A 17232-nucleotide genomic window follows, 5' to 3' on the forward strand; every position below is an offset into this window, starting at 1 on the left:
TCAGTCAAAACACTTTGTGACCTTAAAGAGAACCTGCCATTTCAGGCTTACACATGGTTTAGACAAAGTTCTTCTAATAGGGCAACTCCCCACCTATGAAATGGTGACTCCCCCCTTTATTAAACACTATGAGGTGTATTTATATAAAAATGTGCATAGCTTGTCTAGTGAAACTTCAAGCAAATGTCTTTATTGCGAATGGGGCAAAATAGATTGTTTTCAGGCTATATTCTCTGCAGACTGAATGTTATTTCATAGAAAACAAACATTGTGAATGGTAAAAGTACCGCATTATTGGCACTAGATGGCGCTGCGTATCATAGGAAATAAATACACTCCTTAGCTCAATCTAGTAGTCATAATACAATATTTTCCCTATTTAGACTTCTTTTTTCCAATTATTAACATTCGATCTACAGACAATATAGTCTGAGAATATTCAATTTTGCCACATTCACACAGAATGAATTTACATGCAGTTTTGGTGGAGGATGGAAGCACCAGAGCAAAGTATAAGGTAGGTGATACATCTGCTCTGAAATCCCCTAGACGTATATAATAATATATAGTTACATAGTTAGTCAGGTTGAAAAAAAGACACAAGTCCATCTAGTTAAAAAAAAAAATATATAACATACATACACACACACAATCCTTCACCCACAGTTGATCCAGAGGAAGGCAAAAAACCCCCAGCAAAGCATGGACCAATTTGCTATAGCTCTGGAAAAAATTCCTTCTTGATCCCCCGAGAGGCAATCGGATTTTCCCTGGATCAACATTACATATAATATAATATAAATATAATATAAATATATATACACACACACACACACACACACACACAGTGCCTTGCAAAAGTATTCACCCCCCTTGGCTTTTTACCTATTTTGTTACATTACAGCCTTTAGTTCAATGTTTTTTTTAATCTGAATTATATGTGATGTATCAGAACACAATAGTCTAAGTTGGTGAAGTAAAATTAGAAAAATATATACATAAAACTATTTTTCAGAAATAAAAATGATAATTGGCATGTGCGTATGTATTCACCCCTTTATTAGGAAGCCCATAAAAAGCTCTGGTGCAACTAATTACCTTCAGAAGTCACATAATTAGTGAAATAATGTCCACCTGTGTGCAATCTAAGGGTCACATGATCTGCCATTACATATACACACCTTTTTGAAAGGCCCCAGAGGCTGCAACACCTAAGCAAGAGGCACCACTAACCAAACACTGCCACGAAGACCAAGGAACTCTCCAAACAAGTAAGGGGCAATGTTGTTGAGAAGTACAAGTCAGGGTTAGGTTATAAAAAATATCCAAATCTTTGATGATCCCTAGGAGCACCATCAAATTTATCATAACCAAATGGAAAGAACATGGCACAACAGCACACCTGCCAAGAGACGGCCGCACACCAAAACTCAGGGACTGGGCAAGGAGGGCATTAATCAGAGAGGCAGCACAGAGACCTAAGGTAACCCTGGAGGAGCTGCAGAGTTCCACAGCAGAGACTGGAGTATCTGTACATAGGACGACAATAAGCTGTACGCTCCATAGAGTTGGGCTTTATGGCAGATTGGCCAGAAGAAAGCCATTACTTTCAGCAAAAAACAATATGGCACGTTTTGAGTTTCCGAAAAGGGATGTGGGAGACTCCCAAAATGTATGGAGGAAGGTGCTCTGGTCTGATGAGACTAAAAATGAACTTTTTGGCCATGAAAGAAAACGCTATGTCTGGCGCAAACCCAACACATCACATCACCCTAAGAACACCATCCCCACAGTGTAACATGGTGGTGGCAGCATCATGCTGTGGGGATGTTTTTCAGCAGTCCAGACTGGGAAACTGGTCAGAGTTGAGGGAAAGATGGATGGTGCTAAATTCCGGGGTCATTCTTGAACAAAACATGTACCACTCTGTGTGTGATTTGAGGCTAGGACGGAGGTTCACCTTCCAGCAGGACAATGACCCTAAATACACCCCAAAAAAACATGTAAATGTGTTAGAATGGCCTAGTCAAAGCCCAGAACTCATCCCAACGGAAAAATCTGTAGTCAGACTTAACGATTGCTGTTCACAAGCGCAAACCATCCAACTTGAAGAAGCTGGAGCAGTTTTGCAAGGAGGAATGGGCAAAAATCCCAATGGTAAGATGTGGCAAGTTCATAGAGACTTATCGAAAGCGACTTGGAGCTGTGATAGCCACACTTGAGTGGTTTAAGGGGAAACATGTAAATGTGTTGAAATAGCCTAGTCAAAGCCCAGACCTCAATCCAATAGAAAATCTGTGGTCAGACTTAAAGCGACTTGGAGCTGTGATAGCCGCAAAAGGTGGCTCTTCAAAGTATTGACTTTAGGGGGGTGAATAGTTATGCACATTGACTTTTTCTGTTATTTTGTCCTATTTGTAGTTTGCTGCACAATAAAACAAACAAAAAAAAATCTTCAAAAGTTGTGGGCATGCTCTGTAAATTAAACGATGCAAAGCCTCAAACAATCCATGTTAATTCCAGGTCCAGGCAAGAAAACACGAAAAATTCCAAGGAGGGTGAATACTTTTGCAAGGCAACTCATTCAATGTTATCCTATGTGTCCATGTACACAGTCTCGTTTTTTGGTGTTTTTATGCAGTTGTGTTTAACCTCGTTTTTCCAGAAGCAAAAAATGGGTTCAGACGCTAAACACCGGTACCCGCATTTAACCACGTTTGCGTTTATAAGTGTCTTTAAAGGAACCCTGTTTTTTTGGACCAGAAAACACAGAAATATGATAGTAAACTGCAGCAGAGAATGACATTTTGCGACCAAAATTTGGGGCCCCTTGGTGCTAGGAACCCCAAATTCAGTGTGCAAACACATTTGAACTAGCACTACAACATATCCAAAGTTGGGGTTCCTAGCAGGAAGTGGCCCCGAGATACGGGGCCCTAAATTCGGGTCGCAAAATGTCAAGCACTTTTCTGCAGCAGAGAATGACATTTTGCGACCCGACTTTGGGGCCCCGTATCTCGGGGCCACTTGGTGCTAGGAACCCCAACTTTGGATATGTTGTAGTGTTAGTTCCACTGTGTTAGCAAATTTAGGGTTCCTAGCACCAAGTGGCCCTGAGATACGGGGCCCCAAAGTTGGGTCGCAAAATGTCATTCTCTGCTCTGCAGACGCTTCTAGACTCAAACGCGGTAAAACGTGGCTAAGAGCGGCTAAACGCGGCATGGAAATGGGGGAAAACGGGAGTTTATAAATGCCGGTTTCAGCTTTTAAAAATATGTGTTCAGCAGAGTTTGCACCGGCGTCTCATGTGCATGAAGCCTAAGGCTTCATGTACACTGCTACTGGTAGACGGACGTTTAGGAGCAGTTGGGCGTTTTTTTCAGCTGCTCCTGAACTCTCCTCTATGTTATCTTATCAGTACATGTACACAGGGCCGTTTCTAAGCAGTTGAGCTTAGAAGCATTTTTTTTGGAAAGCAAAAAAAAGGGGGTTCAGGACGGATGTTCAGAAGCATTCGAAATGCCAAACGCCTGTAACAGCTTGTAAACGTGTGTAAACGTGTTAACTCGCGTTTAGCCGCATTTCATTTACAAGCGTTTTTAATTTTTGACAGTCCTGCCCCCCCCCCCCCAAAAAAATTAAAAGTCAGCAACTACAAATACTGCAGCTGCTGATTTTTACTATTAGGGTACAAGTAAGTATGATTCGTGCATGCGCAGTAGGTTCGCCACAGCGAACTGAGCTGGAAGTGGGAGAAGGTACCAATCAAAACCAGGTACCCGCTCCCCCTTCCCCCAAAAAAGGGGCACCAGAGAGGGAGGAGGCAGATAAGCGGAGTTTCCCCCTTTTGGGTGGAACTCCGCCTGAATTAACAGCAATTTTTTCCCTCACCTGCCTAAAACTTTTGCAAAGTGGTGTATATTATCCGCTTTCCGACCATGCAGCAACATGGCTTGCCTGTGCGAATTGCCGTTATGTTACGTCGCTCCCTCTAGTGGCCACTAGGGGCGCACCCGCAGCTCGCCCCCGGAGCCGATGCGAGTGCCGATCGCTCGTAACACAACGAGAACCGGGATCTGTGTGTGTAAACACACAGATCCCGGGTTCTCTGAGGGGAGAAGTGACTGATCGTCTGTTCATACAAAGTATGAACAGTGATCTGTCAACTCCCCTACACAGTCCCATCCCCCCTTCAGTTAGAATACACACCAGGGAACACAATTAACCCCTTGATCGCCCCCTAGTGTTAACCACTACACTGCCAGTGACATTGTTACAGTAATCAATGCATTTTTATAGCACTGATCGCTGTATTAATGCCAATGGTCCCAAACATGTGTCAAAATTGTCCGATGTGTCCGCCATAATGTCGCAGTCATGATAAAAAGCGCAGATCGCCACCATTACTAGTAAAAAAAAAAAAAAAAATTATAATAATAAAAATGTTATAAATCTATCCCCTATTTTGTAGAAGCTATTATTTTTGTGCAAATCCAATCAGTATACGCTTATTGCGTTTTTTTTTTTTTACCAAAAATATGTAGAAGAATATATATCGGCTTAAAAACTGAGGAAGAAAAATGTTTTTTTTTATATATTTTTGGGGGATATTTATTATAGCAAAAAAGTAAAAAATAATGCGTTTTTTTGTGTGTTTTTCAAAATTGTCGCTTTTTTTGTTTATAGCGCAAAATATAAAAACTACAGAGGTGATCAAATACCACCAAAAGAAAGCTCTATTTGTGGGGAAAAAGGACGTCAATTTTGTTTGGGAGCCACGTCGCACGACCGCGCAATTGTCAGTTAAAGCGACAAAGTGCCGAATCGCAAAAAAGTGCTCAGGTCAGGAAGGGGGTAAAATCTTCTGAAGCAGTTAATGTAATACAAATATAGAGTTATATAATAACATTATTGTGATAAAAGTATATATATATACATATGAGATATAGACTTATATAACATTGCATATATATTAAGGTAATGAATGATATACTGTATCTATCTAGACTTATATAATATTAATGTAATGAATGATATACTGTAGTATACCTAGACTTATATAATATAAATGTAATACACACACATATATATATATATATATATATATATATATATATATATATACACACACACTGTATGGGTCATGGTCTGTAGTTGGGATAGCGGCAGAGAATAGTGGGCGTGTCTGTGTGTCCAGACTCGGTCAGTGATTGGCCGCCCCAGTAGTGAGCGGGTTAAAGCGTTGCCTGCGGTTCTGCACGTAACCCATGGCGCCCCATTGTGGACAATAATACAATCAGCACCTCGGGGATGATCAGCCTGAGCTCCCCGTCCTCTTCCCCCTCCTCCTGGACGTACACATACTCCCGGAGCACGACTCGAAGCTCCCCTTCTTCCCCCATCCGGAGACATCACCGGGGGGAACTCCTCCACACGTGCGCCGCCATACTGTCGCACATTAATGGCGCCATCGGCGGAACCCGGCAGCCATATTGGTAGAGGAAACCGCATAGCTTTAGTTGTAGGATGTATCGCTGCACACATGCGTGTGCAGCCATTTGCTTAGGATAAAAAAAAAATACGCCGAGCGCCGATAGAAGGTGAAAATGAAAAGTATTGGCGTTATATAATTTCGTGTGTGCGCTGACCCTCCCAACATGGCGGCTCTCTCAGGACAAGGCGTGCGGGGAGGGCGCTTCACTTCCTGATACGTGTGAGCCAATCGGAAATGGGGTGGGCGGGGCGCAGAGTGTCTGGTGAGCGGCTGGGAGATAGCTGGGGGGATCAGAGCGCGCCTGGTAGGGAATACTCGGGATGAACCACAAGAGTAAGAAGAGGATAAAGGAGGCCAAGCGGAGTGCTCGGCCCGAGCTGAAGGACTCGCAGGACTGGATCCGCCATAATTACATAGAGGTGTACAGCCTGAGCACCAACAATGTGCGGGTGAGTGAGCGCTCCCACCTCTACACATTATAGGGGGAGGGCTCACTGGGGAGCCAGCACTGCTGGACGGTGGGTGGACTCCCCCCTGTAATAGGCCTATATTGGATGGTTCCAGCACACACAGGTTACCTATGTCATAGTACTGGGGTACACGTGGTACTCAGAGGAGGGATGTCCTGAATACAGCATCCTCCATGTGACTTCTACTTCTGTACATCAACTTCTTCTCAGGGTGTACACATCAAATAACTTCCAGCCAATCCCGACATTTCTCTCCTACATATTAAAATCAGTTTTTTGTTTTTTTTTGCTGGAAAGTTCCGTAGAATCCCAAGCAGTATATATTTTCCAATGGCGGAGGCCCCCCGTAAAATAAAATGCCAATTGTCTCAATTTTATTTATTTTTGTAGTATTTTTGTGCATCTGTTTATCAAATGCTAATTTTCAGGGGAAAAAGAACACACTAAAATGCATTAGTGTACACAAACACAATTATATTACCCATTTTTTTAATAATCTAAAAGAAGATGTTGCACTGACTAAATAGATACCAAACATGTCAAGATTTAACAATTTGCATGCCTGTGAAATGGTGACACTATAGTACCTAAAATTCTACACGTTAAAATCCTTCTACTGGTTATCGGAGGTACGGCTCTAGAATGATTGCTTCCACGCTGACATTTGCGGCAATACCTCACTTGTGTGGTTCAATCACTGCTTACGTATGTGTGTCCTACATGCCCATTTGTACAGTAGGACAGAGGAGCTTTATTTTTTTTTTCTTTACAAACTTTTTTTTGAAAACCGACCCTTTTTTTTTTTTTTTTTTTAGTTTTTTTTTAGTTTTTTTTTTTTAGTTTTTCAATAATAACCAAGGGTACAAGATAAGCAGATTGGCAAAGGACAATAAGCGCCAGCATACAGGTCATAAAATAAGGAAAACAAGCATAGGATAGATGGTACCCAAGGCGGGATAAAACATACATTTTTATCAAGCTTTATAATGGCAGATCAAAAACAGTTCAGCTAGATCCCACCATTGGCGCAATGATACACAATCAGATGTCAGGAGGCATTGTCTGAAACCCAAAAGTTACAGGAGAGCAACAAAAAGGAAGGAGTGATACAGGGCATCCACCTACATGTCAGACGTTGCCATCCATACCCAGGGTAACCAGGGCAGGAAAACTTTATTATTTTATTTACATTTTTTTGTACTACCTTTATTGCTATCACAATGGATGAACAATTTATATCATTGGCAGTGACAGGTACTCTTTATGGAGAGATCTGGGGTCTGTTGAACCCCAGATCTCTCCTGTGCCTTCAAAAGCATTGGTTTGAACAGATGCTTGTCTAGCCGGAAATGGCTAATAAACAACCGGGAGTGGCGTAATCACATCTGGCTTTGTTCGTCACAGAGGAGGGGAAAGAAAGATGTTGCTTTTTCTCCTCTGTCTGCAGCCATCCTGGGCTCCATGATGGCACAGGAGAGATGACGGTGGGAGGGGGTGGCTCCTTCCGCACCCTGTAAAAGTGATCAGGCAGCTGTAGAGCCACTCACATCTCTTTTACAGGAAAGAGGATCGCTGGACCTAAAAAAAAAAAAAAAAAAATAAGATAAGTTTAAAGTGATTGTAAAGTCTCGTTTGTTATTTTTTATAGAGGAAAAAAAAAAAAAAATGTTATACTTACCTGCCCCGTTGCAGTGGATTTGCACAGAGTAGCCTGGATTCTCCTCTTCTAGGGTGCCTCTTCTGTGCTCTGCCCCTCCCTCCTGTTGAGTGCCCCCACAGCAAGCAGCTTGCTGTGGGGGCACTCAAGCCGAGATGCAGCTCTGTGTGTCCATTCAGACACGGAGCTGCGGATCCGCCCCGCCCTCTCTCCTGATTGGCTAACTGACTTTGACAATGGCACCACTGCTGTGTCTCAGCCATACGGGAGGGAGGGGCAAACATCGCAGGGCAGAGAGGGGGCTCAGGTAAGTATGAGGGGGGCTGCTGCACACGGAAGGCTCTTTATCTTAATGCATAGAATGCATTAAAAAAAAAACAAAAAAAACCCCTGACGTTATAACCCCTTTAAAGTGGACCTTCAGCTTCCCAAGGACGATCCTGCCTCTCCACCCGTCCTCCCTTCCTCTGCAGGAATAGGGCTTTCCCCTTCCTTTTTTTTTTTTTATAATGTAAATTTAAAGTCCGCTCTGCCTCCCCATGCATGTCACTTGCTTTAGGCGAATGATTTGCCCGTTGTGCCGCCCTGGATGTGCATGTCGCATATCCCAGGAGGCATAGCCTTTCATTAAAGGAAAGGAGGGGCCCACCCGCTGAACCCGGAACAGCTGGTGGCCTCTGAATGATGTCAGAAAGAACATGGTGTAGGACGGCGCAGGTGGCAGGACTTGAGAATCTCAGCAGGACAATGCTGAATCCACTGGATGGGTGAGTATCTGAAATGTGCAGATACCACCTTCAGGTAAGCGAGGCTAAAAAATAATAATAATGGTGAGGTCAGTCAGAGGTTATCCTTTGTCCCCTCTCCTGCTCTTCTTTTCTCCCTCCCAAATCTGTGTTCTCTATGCACAGCTTGTGTCGTTACTGTTGCTTTCTTCCCTCTTCAGCAACAGTAAAGCTTAAAGGTGTCAACTGATAAGCCTCTAGTGGCTCTGATTTTAGGCATAGTGCCGAAACAGAGCAACTGAGCATGTGCAGAGCAGGGTGAGACAGTGTATTATGGGATAAACAGTATAGACACTTATTTTTAATGTTTTACATAGCTACACCTGCAGAAGGGTTCAGCCTGAAGTGACCTATGACAACTTCATTTTCAGACTAAAGTTCCGTTTGAACATTTCTTTTGATTTGAATGAGAATCCTGTTAGCTTTCAACTGCTGTGTGTATTTTGGCCCATTGAGGAGATTCCCTCTCTTCTTCCTGTCCTATTTGAATCTCAAAAAGGGCAGGAAGTGAATAGTTTCTTTTTTGGCAGACAGCAGGAAAATCCTGACAGATCTTTTAAACCAGTGGTGGTCAACTTAATGGTTATAGGGGGACTTTAATTGTGATATCCCTATGAGGGCCACACATATCGTTCAGTAAAAACATTTGGCAAACCGGCAGATTTTTAATGCAAGAGAGACAAGTGGTAATTCAGAATGGCTCTAACGTCACTTTTCTGGCAGTAGTCCCATTAAAGTGGTTGTAAAGTCACTACAGAGAAATCCTGTAATCCCCTCTCCTACAGGAAGATATAATGTGCAGTATCTTCTTCTCTTTTTTTTTTTTTTTTTATGATTTCACAAAATACCTTTTACAGTGCCGCTGGGTGCTCACGTGACCTGCCAGCGCTCTCCTTCCCTGATCCGAGCACTACAGCAGGTGGGGCTGAAATTCGTTGACGTCAGTGAGGAGAGCGGCGGGAGGTCACTTGAGCACCCAGCGGTGCTTTAAAATGGGGTATTTCTCAGTAGTAATTTTACAGCTATGGAGGCAGCGAGGAGATGGATCACACACAGGCTACTGAGCTGACAGGGAGGGAGGGATGACAGAGGCACATGACCTGACCATGGTAATTGGGGATCAGCAGCCATAATTACTGTGTGGGACACAGGAACAGGTAGGATTAACCAGGTCTATTAGAATGTAGAGAGGGACAAATTACACAGCACAAGCACCATGCTCTGTATTCTGCTTTAAAGGATCAGGATCTCCTCCCCCTTTTTTTTGTTTTTCAAGCCAGAAGCCATGTGGGGGGCACGGCAAACGTGTAGAAGAATGTGTTTTGGTCAGATAAGACCAAAATTTAACTTTTTGGCCTAAAAGCAAAACACTATGTGTGGTGGAAGACTGCACATCACCCTGAACACACCATCCCCACTGTGAAACATAGTGGTGGCAGCATCATGTTGTGGGGTTGCTTTTCTTCAACAGGGACAAGAAAGCTGGTCAGAGTTGATGGGAAATGGATGAAGCCAAATACAGGGCTATCCTAGAAGAAAACCTGTTAGTCTGCAAAAAACTTGAGACTGGGGCGGAGGTTCACCTTCCAGCAGGACAACAACCCTAAACATACAGCCAGAGCTACAATGAAATGGTTTAGATCAAAGCATATTCAGGTGTAAGAATGGCCCAGTCAATGTCCAGACCTAAATCCAATTGAGAATCTGTGGCAAGACTTGAAAATTGCTGTTTACAGAAGCTCTCAATCCAATCTGACAGAGCTTGAGCTATTTTGCAAAGAAGAATGGGTAAAAATTTGATTCTAGATGTGCAAAGCTGGTAGAGACATCCCCAAGAAGACTTGCAGCTGTAATTGCAGTGAAAGGTGGTTCTACAAAGTATTGACTCAGGGGGGCTGAATACAAATGCACGCCACACTTTTCACATATTTATTTGTAAAAAATCTTGAAAACCATTTATCATTTTCCTTCCTCTTTGTGTTGGTCTATCTATACACCAATAAAATACATTTACGTTTTTGGTTGTAACATGACAAAATGTAGAACATTTCAAGGGGTATGAATACTTTTTCAAGGCACTGTAGCTTTGAACCTGGAGATTACTCAGCTGAAAGCTAAATGTTAACAAGGTGGGCATACAGTGACATCATTACCCAAATATGGACATTGACTTGTCACTGGGTGGGCAGGCGGCCCTGTCTGAGTAAATGAGACTAGCTCTTCATCAGGTCGACCTCACTTTTGACTGGCAGTTCATAGCAGTGGGCGGATCTGAATGCTACTATTGTACTGAATAGCAGCTATGAATCCACCCACTGCCTGTGCTGTCATTGCAGGATTCTACCTCATGGGGAGCTCTTAGTTCCCCCATCAGGCTACTCGCCCACTCCTAAGCGTCTTGTCAGTGTGATGGGCGCAGTAGCCATGGAGGGAAGGCAGAAGTGTAGTAGGGAAGGAGAGTCCCTAGAGCAGACATGGACAGATTCATGGATGTGTCTGACAGGTACATGAATTGGACACAAGCACTGACCCTTTCAGTGCTGCGCCCTAGCAGAATTCTAAAGGATGTCTACGACATCCATTATGAACCCCCCCCCCCCTCCTCAATGATGTCTCTCCTGTGGTAAAGTTCCTTACTTGCCTGTGCGCCATGTACAAACATACAACTCCATGTACAAATTTCTTCAATGCCGAGGTTAACCACTTCAGCCCCGGACCATTTGGCTGCCCAAAAACTAGAGCACTTTTTGCGATTCGGCACTGCGTCGCTTTAACTGACAATTGCGTGGTCGTGCGATGTAGCTCTCAAACAAAATTTACATCCTTTTTTCCCCACAAATAGAACTTTCTTTTGGTGGTATTTTATTTTTTGCGCTATAAACAAAAAAATAGCAACAATTTTGAAAAAAACACATTCTTTTTTACTTTTTGCTATAATAGCCCCCAAAAATATAAAAAAAACTTTTTTTTTTTTTTTTTCTCAGTTTAGGCCGATACGAATTCTTCTACATATTTTTGGTAAAAAAAAAATCACAAGAAGCGTTTATTGGTTTGCGCAAAAGTTATAGCGTTTACAAAATAGGGGATAGTTTTATGGCTTTTTTTTTTAATAAATTTTTTTTTTTTACTAGCTAGTAATGGCGGCGATCAGCGTTTTTTTTTTTTTTTTTTTTTTTTTTTTTTTTTTTTTCTGTGACATTATGACAGACTAATCGGACACTTTTGCAATTTTGGGACCATTCACATTTATATAGTGATCAGTGAGATTTAAAAATGCATTGATTACTGTGTAAATGTGAAGGGGTTAAGTGTGTCCTAGGGAGTAATTCTAACTGGGGGGGCCGTGGCTATGTGTGGCACGACACTGATCACCACTCCCGATTTATGGAGAAATGCTTGTTTACATCAGCATTTCCAATTTCTTCCTCTCCGTGAGACGTGGGGCCCACGATCACACTCACAGAGGTCGCGCCTGCAAACCACTTCTTAACCACTTCCCGACCGCCGCACGACTATGTACGTCCTAAGTTTGAACGGGGATATCGTTGTTATGGCAGCAGCTAGCTGCCATAACCCCGGTATCCCCGTTTTCGTGCGGCGGCCGGCTTTCAGATAAAAGTGGTCCCTGCGGCGGATTCGCCGCGAGATCACTTTTATCAGTGGCGGGAGAGGGGCCCACCCCCCCCTCCCACCGCGATCCGGTGCCCTCCGCCGCTTACCGGAGCCGTCGGTAGCGGCGGAGGCGATCGCGTCCTGTGCCATGGTGTGTCTGGAGACGAGTGAGGCCAAGATGGCGCTCACTCGTTTCCATGACACTGCTGGGCGGAAGCGACGTCAAAACGTCACTTCCGTCCACGCCTCTTAAAGGCATATTTTTTTCAAATGTCATTTTTCTAAATGACTTTTTTTTTTTTTTTTTTTTTATTGCATTTTAGTGTAAATATGAGATCTGAGGTCTTTTTGACCCCAGATGTCATATTTAAGAGGTCCTGTCATGCTTTTTTCTATTACAAGGGATGTTTACATTCCTTGTAATAGGAATAAAAGTGACACAATTTTTTTTTTTTTTTTTAAACCGTGTAAAAATAAATAAAATATTGTAAAATAAATAATAAAAATAAAAAAAATTTTTTTTAAAACCCCCCTGTCCCGACGAGCTCGCGCGCAGAAGCGAACGCATACGCGAGTAGCGCCCGCATATGAAAACGGTGGTCAAACCACACATGTGAGGTATCGCCGCGACCGGTAGAGTGAGAGCAATAATTCTAGCCCTAGACCTCCTCTGTAGCGCAAAATATGCAACCTGTAGAATTTTTTAAACGTCGCCTATGGAGATTTTTGAGGGTAAAAGTTTGACGCCATTCCACGAGCGGGCGCAATTTTCAAGCATGACATGTTGGGTATCAATTTACTTGGCGTAACATTATATTTCACAATATAAAAAAAAATTGGGATAACTTTACTGTTTTATTTTTTTATTCAAAAAAGTGAATTTTTTCCAAAAAAAGTGCGCTTATAAGACCGCTGCGCAAATACGGTGCAAAAAAAAGTATTGCAATGACCGCCATTGTATTCTCTAGGGTGTTAGAAGAAAAACCATTTATAATGTTTGGGGGTTCTAAGTAATTTTCTAGCAGAAAAACCTGTTTTAAACGTGTAAACACCTAAAATCCAAAACGAGGCTGGTCCTTAACTGGTTAAAGGGCAACGTACAGGTACATTAATCTGCCTGTACGTGCTCTTCTGCCGACCTATATATCGGCGTTAGCCGGTCGGCAAGCAATTAATGAATCCTGGCACGTACACAGAACTGACATCCTCTTAGACCTCATGTACACTGCTGCTGGTAAACGGACGTTTAGGAGCAGTTGGGCATTTTTTTTTTTAACTGTTCCTGAACTCTCCTCTGTTATCTTACCTGTCCATGTACACAGGGTCATTTACAGTCGTTTCTAAGCAGTTGAGTTTAGAGGCCTTTTTTTGGAACGCAAAAAAAGGTTCAGAAGCTGATTTTAGAGGCATTTCAAGCGCCAAGTGCTTCTAAACAAGGTCATTTGCATTTATCTGCGTTTCATTTACAGGCATTTTTTCATTTTTGGCTATTTTAAAGTTTAAAAAAAAAGTTTTTAAACGCAATGCACCATGTAAACGCGGCAAAATGAACGTTTTAAACGTGGATTACTATCTGTCAAGTTAAATCATTCAGGAGAGGTTTAAAAACATCCCGTGTACATGAAGCCTTAGCCAGGCCAATGAACACGACTGATGATCGGTACCTGGAAGCCAATCTAGCTGAAGATGGCAGCATCCATCGGACACTGCAGTGCGACAAAGAAGGTGAGTAAAGCTCCTCTTTAAAGGCTGATAATATAATGCAGGAGACTGGAGAATTGTTATGAGTAGGGATGAGCCAGATGTTCGACTCGAACATTGGGTGTTCGCCGAACAGCGAATATTATGTGGTGTTCGCGGCAAGCCGCGGAACGCCTTTAAAATCTATGGGACACTAACATGGAAAACCAAAAGTGCTATTTTCAAAGGTTAATATGCAAGTTATTGTCATAAAAAGTGTTTGGGGACCCGGGTCCTGCCCCAGGGGACATGGATCAATGCAAAAAAAAAAGTTTTACAAACGGCTGTTTTTTCGGAAGCAGTGATTTTAATAATGCATAAAGTTAAACAATAAAAAATGAAATATTTCTTTAAATATTGTGCCTGGGGGTGTCTATAGTATGCCTGTAAAGTGGCGCAGTTTTCCCGTGTTTAGAACAGTCTGACAGCAAAATGACATTTCTAAAGGAAAAAAAGTCATTCAAAACTGATCGCAGCTGTAATGAATTGTCGGGTCTCAGCAATATAGATAAAACTCATTGAAAAAAAAAAAACGGCATGGGTTCCCCAACCCTGAACCCCTTTTTTTTTTTTTTTGCGTTGGGGGTCCCCCCAAAATCCATACCAGGCCCTTCAGGTCTGGTATAGATATCAAGGGGAACCCTGCACCAAAAAAAATGGCATAGGGGTCCTCCCAAACCCTTATCTGAGTACGCAACCTGGCAGGCCGCAGGAAAATTGGGGGGGGGGGGGGTGAGAAAGGCTCCCCCCTCCTTCTGAACCGTACCCCATGTTGATGAGGACAAGAGCCTCATCCCCACAACCCCTTGCCTGGTGGTTGTGGGAGTCTGCAGGCGGGGGGCTTATCGCAATCTGGAAGCCCCCTTTAACAAGGGGACCCCCAGATCCCGGCCCCCCCCCCCCCATGTGAATTGGTAACGGGCCAAAAGGTAAAAAGACAGGAGACACTTTGGGACAAGTCCTTTATTAAAAAAATAAAAATGTCCTGCGATGTAAATCCATCTCTTACCACCCGATGGACTGAAAAAAAAAAAAAGAAAAGCAACAGCTCCACCTCCATGGGAGGCTCCCGAGTGACACTTCTTCTTGGTGACAGCTGTTATATAGCTGAGGACAGGGCCACCTGGTAATGTAAATGGGCGACCCCGCCTTCCTCTGATGTCACGTGGGGTCAGAGGGGGCGGGGTCGCCCGTTTGCATCACTTGGTGGCCCCGCCCTCAGCTATATAACAGCTGTCACTGAGAATAAGCGTGGGGGGGGGGCAGGGATCTGGGGCTCCCCTTATTAAAGGAGGCTTCCAAATTCCAATGAGCCACCCACAGACCCCCACAACCACCAAGCAAGGGTTGTGGAGATGAGGCCCTTGTCCCCATCAACATAGTCTCTTCAAAAGTGAAGAGGTTACTCGCCATACAAAAGTTTTCGTACGGCAGAATACCACGTCAGAAGTGACGTAATGTGTTGAATAGTTTTGTATGTGTTCTTTCGTTTCTGAGCATGCGTAGTCTTGGTCTTACTATTTTTTTTGGACGAAAACCATATTAATGAAATGAAAATCGGACGTTGTGTTCACGTATGTCTAAAATGTTATAGTCTGCACATCCAGCGTAATCGGCTGCCGAAAGTACCATACGAATGATCCGAAAATCGGCAGATCGTTCGGATGAAATTTTACTTCTGATTTGCGTATCGTGTGTACGGGCCTTTTAATGATCAGCACTGTTATTATTAGAAGATGCTCAGTACAACATTTCATATCATCAGGGAATTCTTTGTTTAACCACTTCAGCCCCTGAGGATTTACCCCCTTCCTGACCAGAGCACTTTTTGCGATTCGGCACTGCGTCGCTTTACCTGACAATTGCGCGGTTGTGCGACACTGTACCCAAACAAGATTGACGTCCTTTTTTTTTTTTTTCCTCACAAATAGAGCTTTCTTTTGGTGTTATTTGATCACCTCTGCGATTTTTATTTTTTGCGCTATAAACAAAAAAAGAGTGACAATTTTTTGAAAAAAACACAATATTTTTTACTTTTTGCTATAATAAATATCCCCCAAAAATTTATAAAAAAAAACAATTTTTTTTCCTCCGTTTAGGCAGATTATGTATTCTTCTTCTACATGTTTTTGGTAAAAAAAAATTGCAATAAGCGTATATTGATTGGTTTGCGCAAAATTTATGGCGTCTACAAAATAGGGGATGGTTTTATGACATTTTTATTTTTAATTTTTTTTTTTTTTATTAGTAATGGCGGTGATCTGCGATTTTTATCAGGACTGCGACATTATGGCGGACAGATCGGACACTTTTGGGACCAGTGACATTTATACAGCGATCAGTGCTATAAAAATGCATTGATTACTGTGTAAATGGCAGTGAAGGGGTTAAGTGTGTCCTAGGGAGTGATTCTAACTGTGAAGGGGGAGGAGCTTCAACACACAGGACAGTGATCACTGCTCTCAATGACAGAGAACAGTGATCTCTGTCCTGTCACTAGGCAGAACAGGGAAATGCGCTGGTCCTAAAGAGCTGCGGGCAAGAGTTTTTAGGCGAGCCCGCGGCTACGGGCTAGTCCGCGAGGCCGGATGCCGCGGACTAGGCCGAAGCCACGGCCTCGCCTAAAAACTCCTGCCCGCAGCTCCTCAGGACTGGCGCGGTGTCCAAAAAAAAAAAAAATTTGAATCGTGAATTGAGTTTTTTTTTCTCTTGGAAAATCTCCCTGCCCTAGGTGTAAACATGACTGTAAGCTAACAATTTTATTTAGTGACAGGGGCTTTGGTGTTCAGAGAGCTTTAAAAAAGCGTGTCCGAAGCCATGTTTTGAAGCAAGTGTAAACGAGCCCTTAGGCCCCTTTCACACGGGACGGATCCGTGTTGATCCGCCCCGTGTTTATCCGCTGCTCAGCGGGGATCGCTCCGCTTTCCCCAGCTGAGCAGGCAGATGACAGGGCGGGACCCGCACACTGTGCAGGGACCGCCCTGTCAGATCTCCGCTCTCCCCTATGGGGGATCGGAGGAACACGGACCGTCTGTCCGTGTTCCTCCGATCCGCTCTGCAGACGGATAGAAAAATAGGATTTTCTTCCGTCCGCAGAATCGGACGAGAGCGGAGGCGGACAACATCGGGTGTCAGCGGATGTACATCCGCTGACACCCGCTATCCCATAGGGATGCATGTATGTCCGTATTTCATCCGAAAACGGATGGATGAAATACGGACATACGGTCCGCATGTGTGAAAGGGGCCTTAGGGCTCATTTATATTGGCGGCAGCTCTTTTTTTTTTTTTTTCCCATCTGAAAAGCATTCAGTGGTGGATCACTTTTTAGAGCGGGTTTGACAGGCAGCTGGGAGGCAACATGTCATCTTCTCACTTTTACCCTTGAAAAGCCCTCACAGGGCAATTAGAACACAGCGCTGTTTATTCGAATGGGTTGCATTTGGTGTAGGTACTGCCAACCAAACATGACAG

General features: G+C 43.4%; 2 protein-coding genes across 3 annotated transcripts in view; one reads left to right on the top strand and one right to left on the bottom strand.

Moving 5' to 3' along the window:
* METTL23 (methyltransferase 23, arginine) overlaps nt 1-5512 on the bottom strand; it is a 35238-nt gene extending 29726 nt beyond the window's left edge. Inside the window, exon 1 of one of the 2 annotated variants that reach the window (XM_073606218.1) lies at nt 5304-5512. In XM_073606218.1, the coding sequence (XP_073462319.1) occupies nt 5304-5402 (99 nt within the window). In that variant the 5' untranslated portion in view covers nt 5403-5512. The remainder of the gene's footprint in view (nt 1-5303) is intronic. The other variant, XM_073606217.1, reaches the window with a different exon arrangement.
* Nucleotides 5513-5521: 9 nt separating this feature from the next.
* The window catches only part of JMJD6 (jumonji domain containing 6, arginine demethylase and lysine hydroxylase), a 40730-nt gene continuing 29019 nt past the window's right edge, over nt 5522-17232 (top strand). The window contains exon 1 of the mRNA XM_073606216.1: nt 5522-5943. Coding sequence (XP_073462317.1) covers nt 5815-5943 — 129 coding nt within the window. The 5' untranslated portion in view covers nt 5522-5814. The remainder of the gene's footprint in view (nt 5944-17232) is intronic.

The sequence above is a fragment of the Aquarana catesbeiana genome, linkage group LG12, assembly GCF_042186555.1.
Source record: "Aquarana catesbeiana isolate 2022-GZ linkage group LG12, ASM4218655v1, whole genome shotgun sequence".
Classification (NCBI taxonomy): Eukaryota; Metazoa; Chordata; class Amphibia; order Anura; family Ranidae; genus Aquarana; species Aquarana catesbeiana.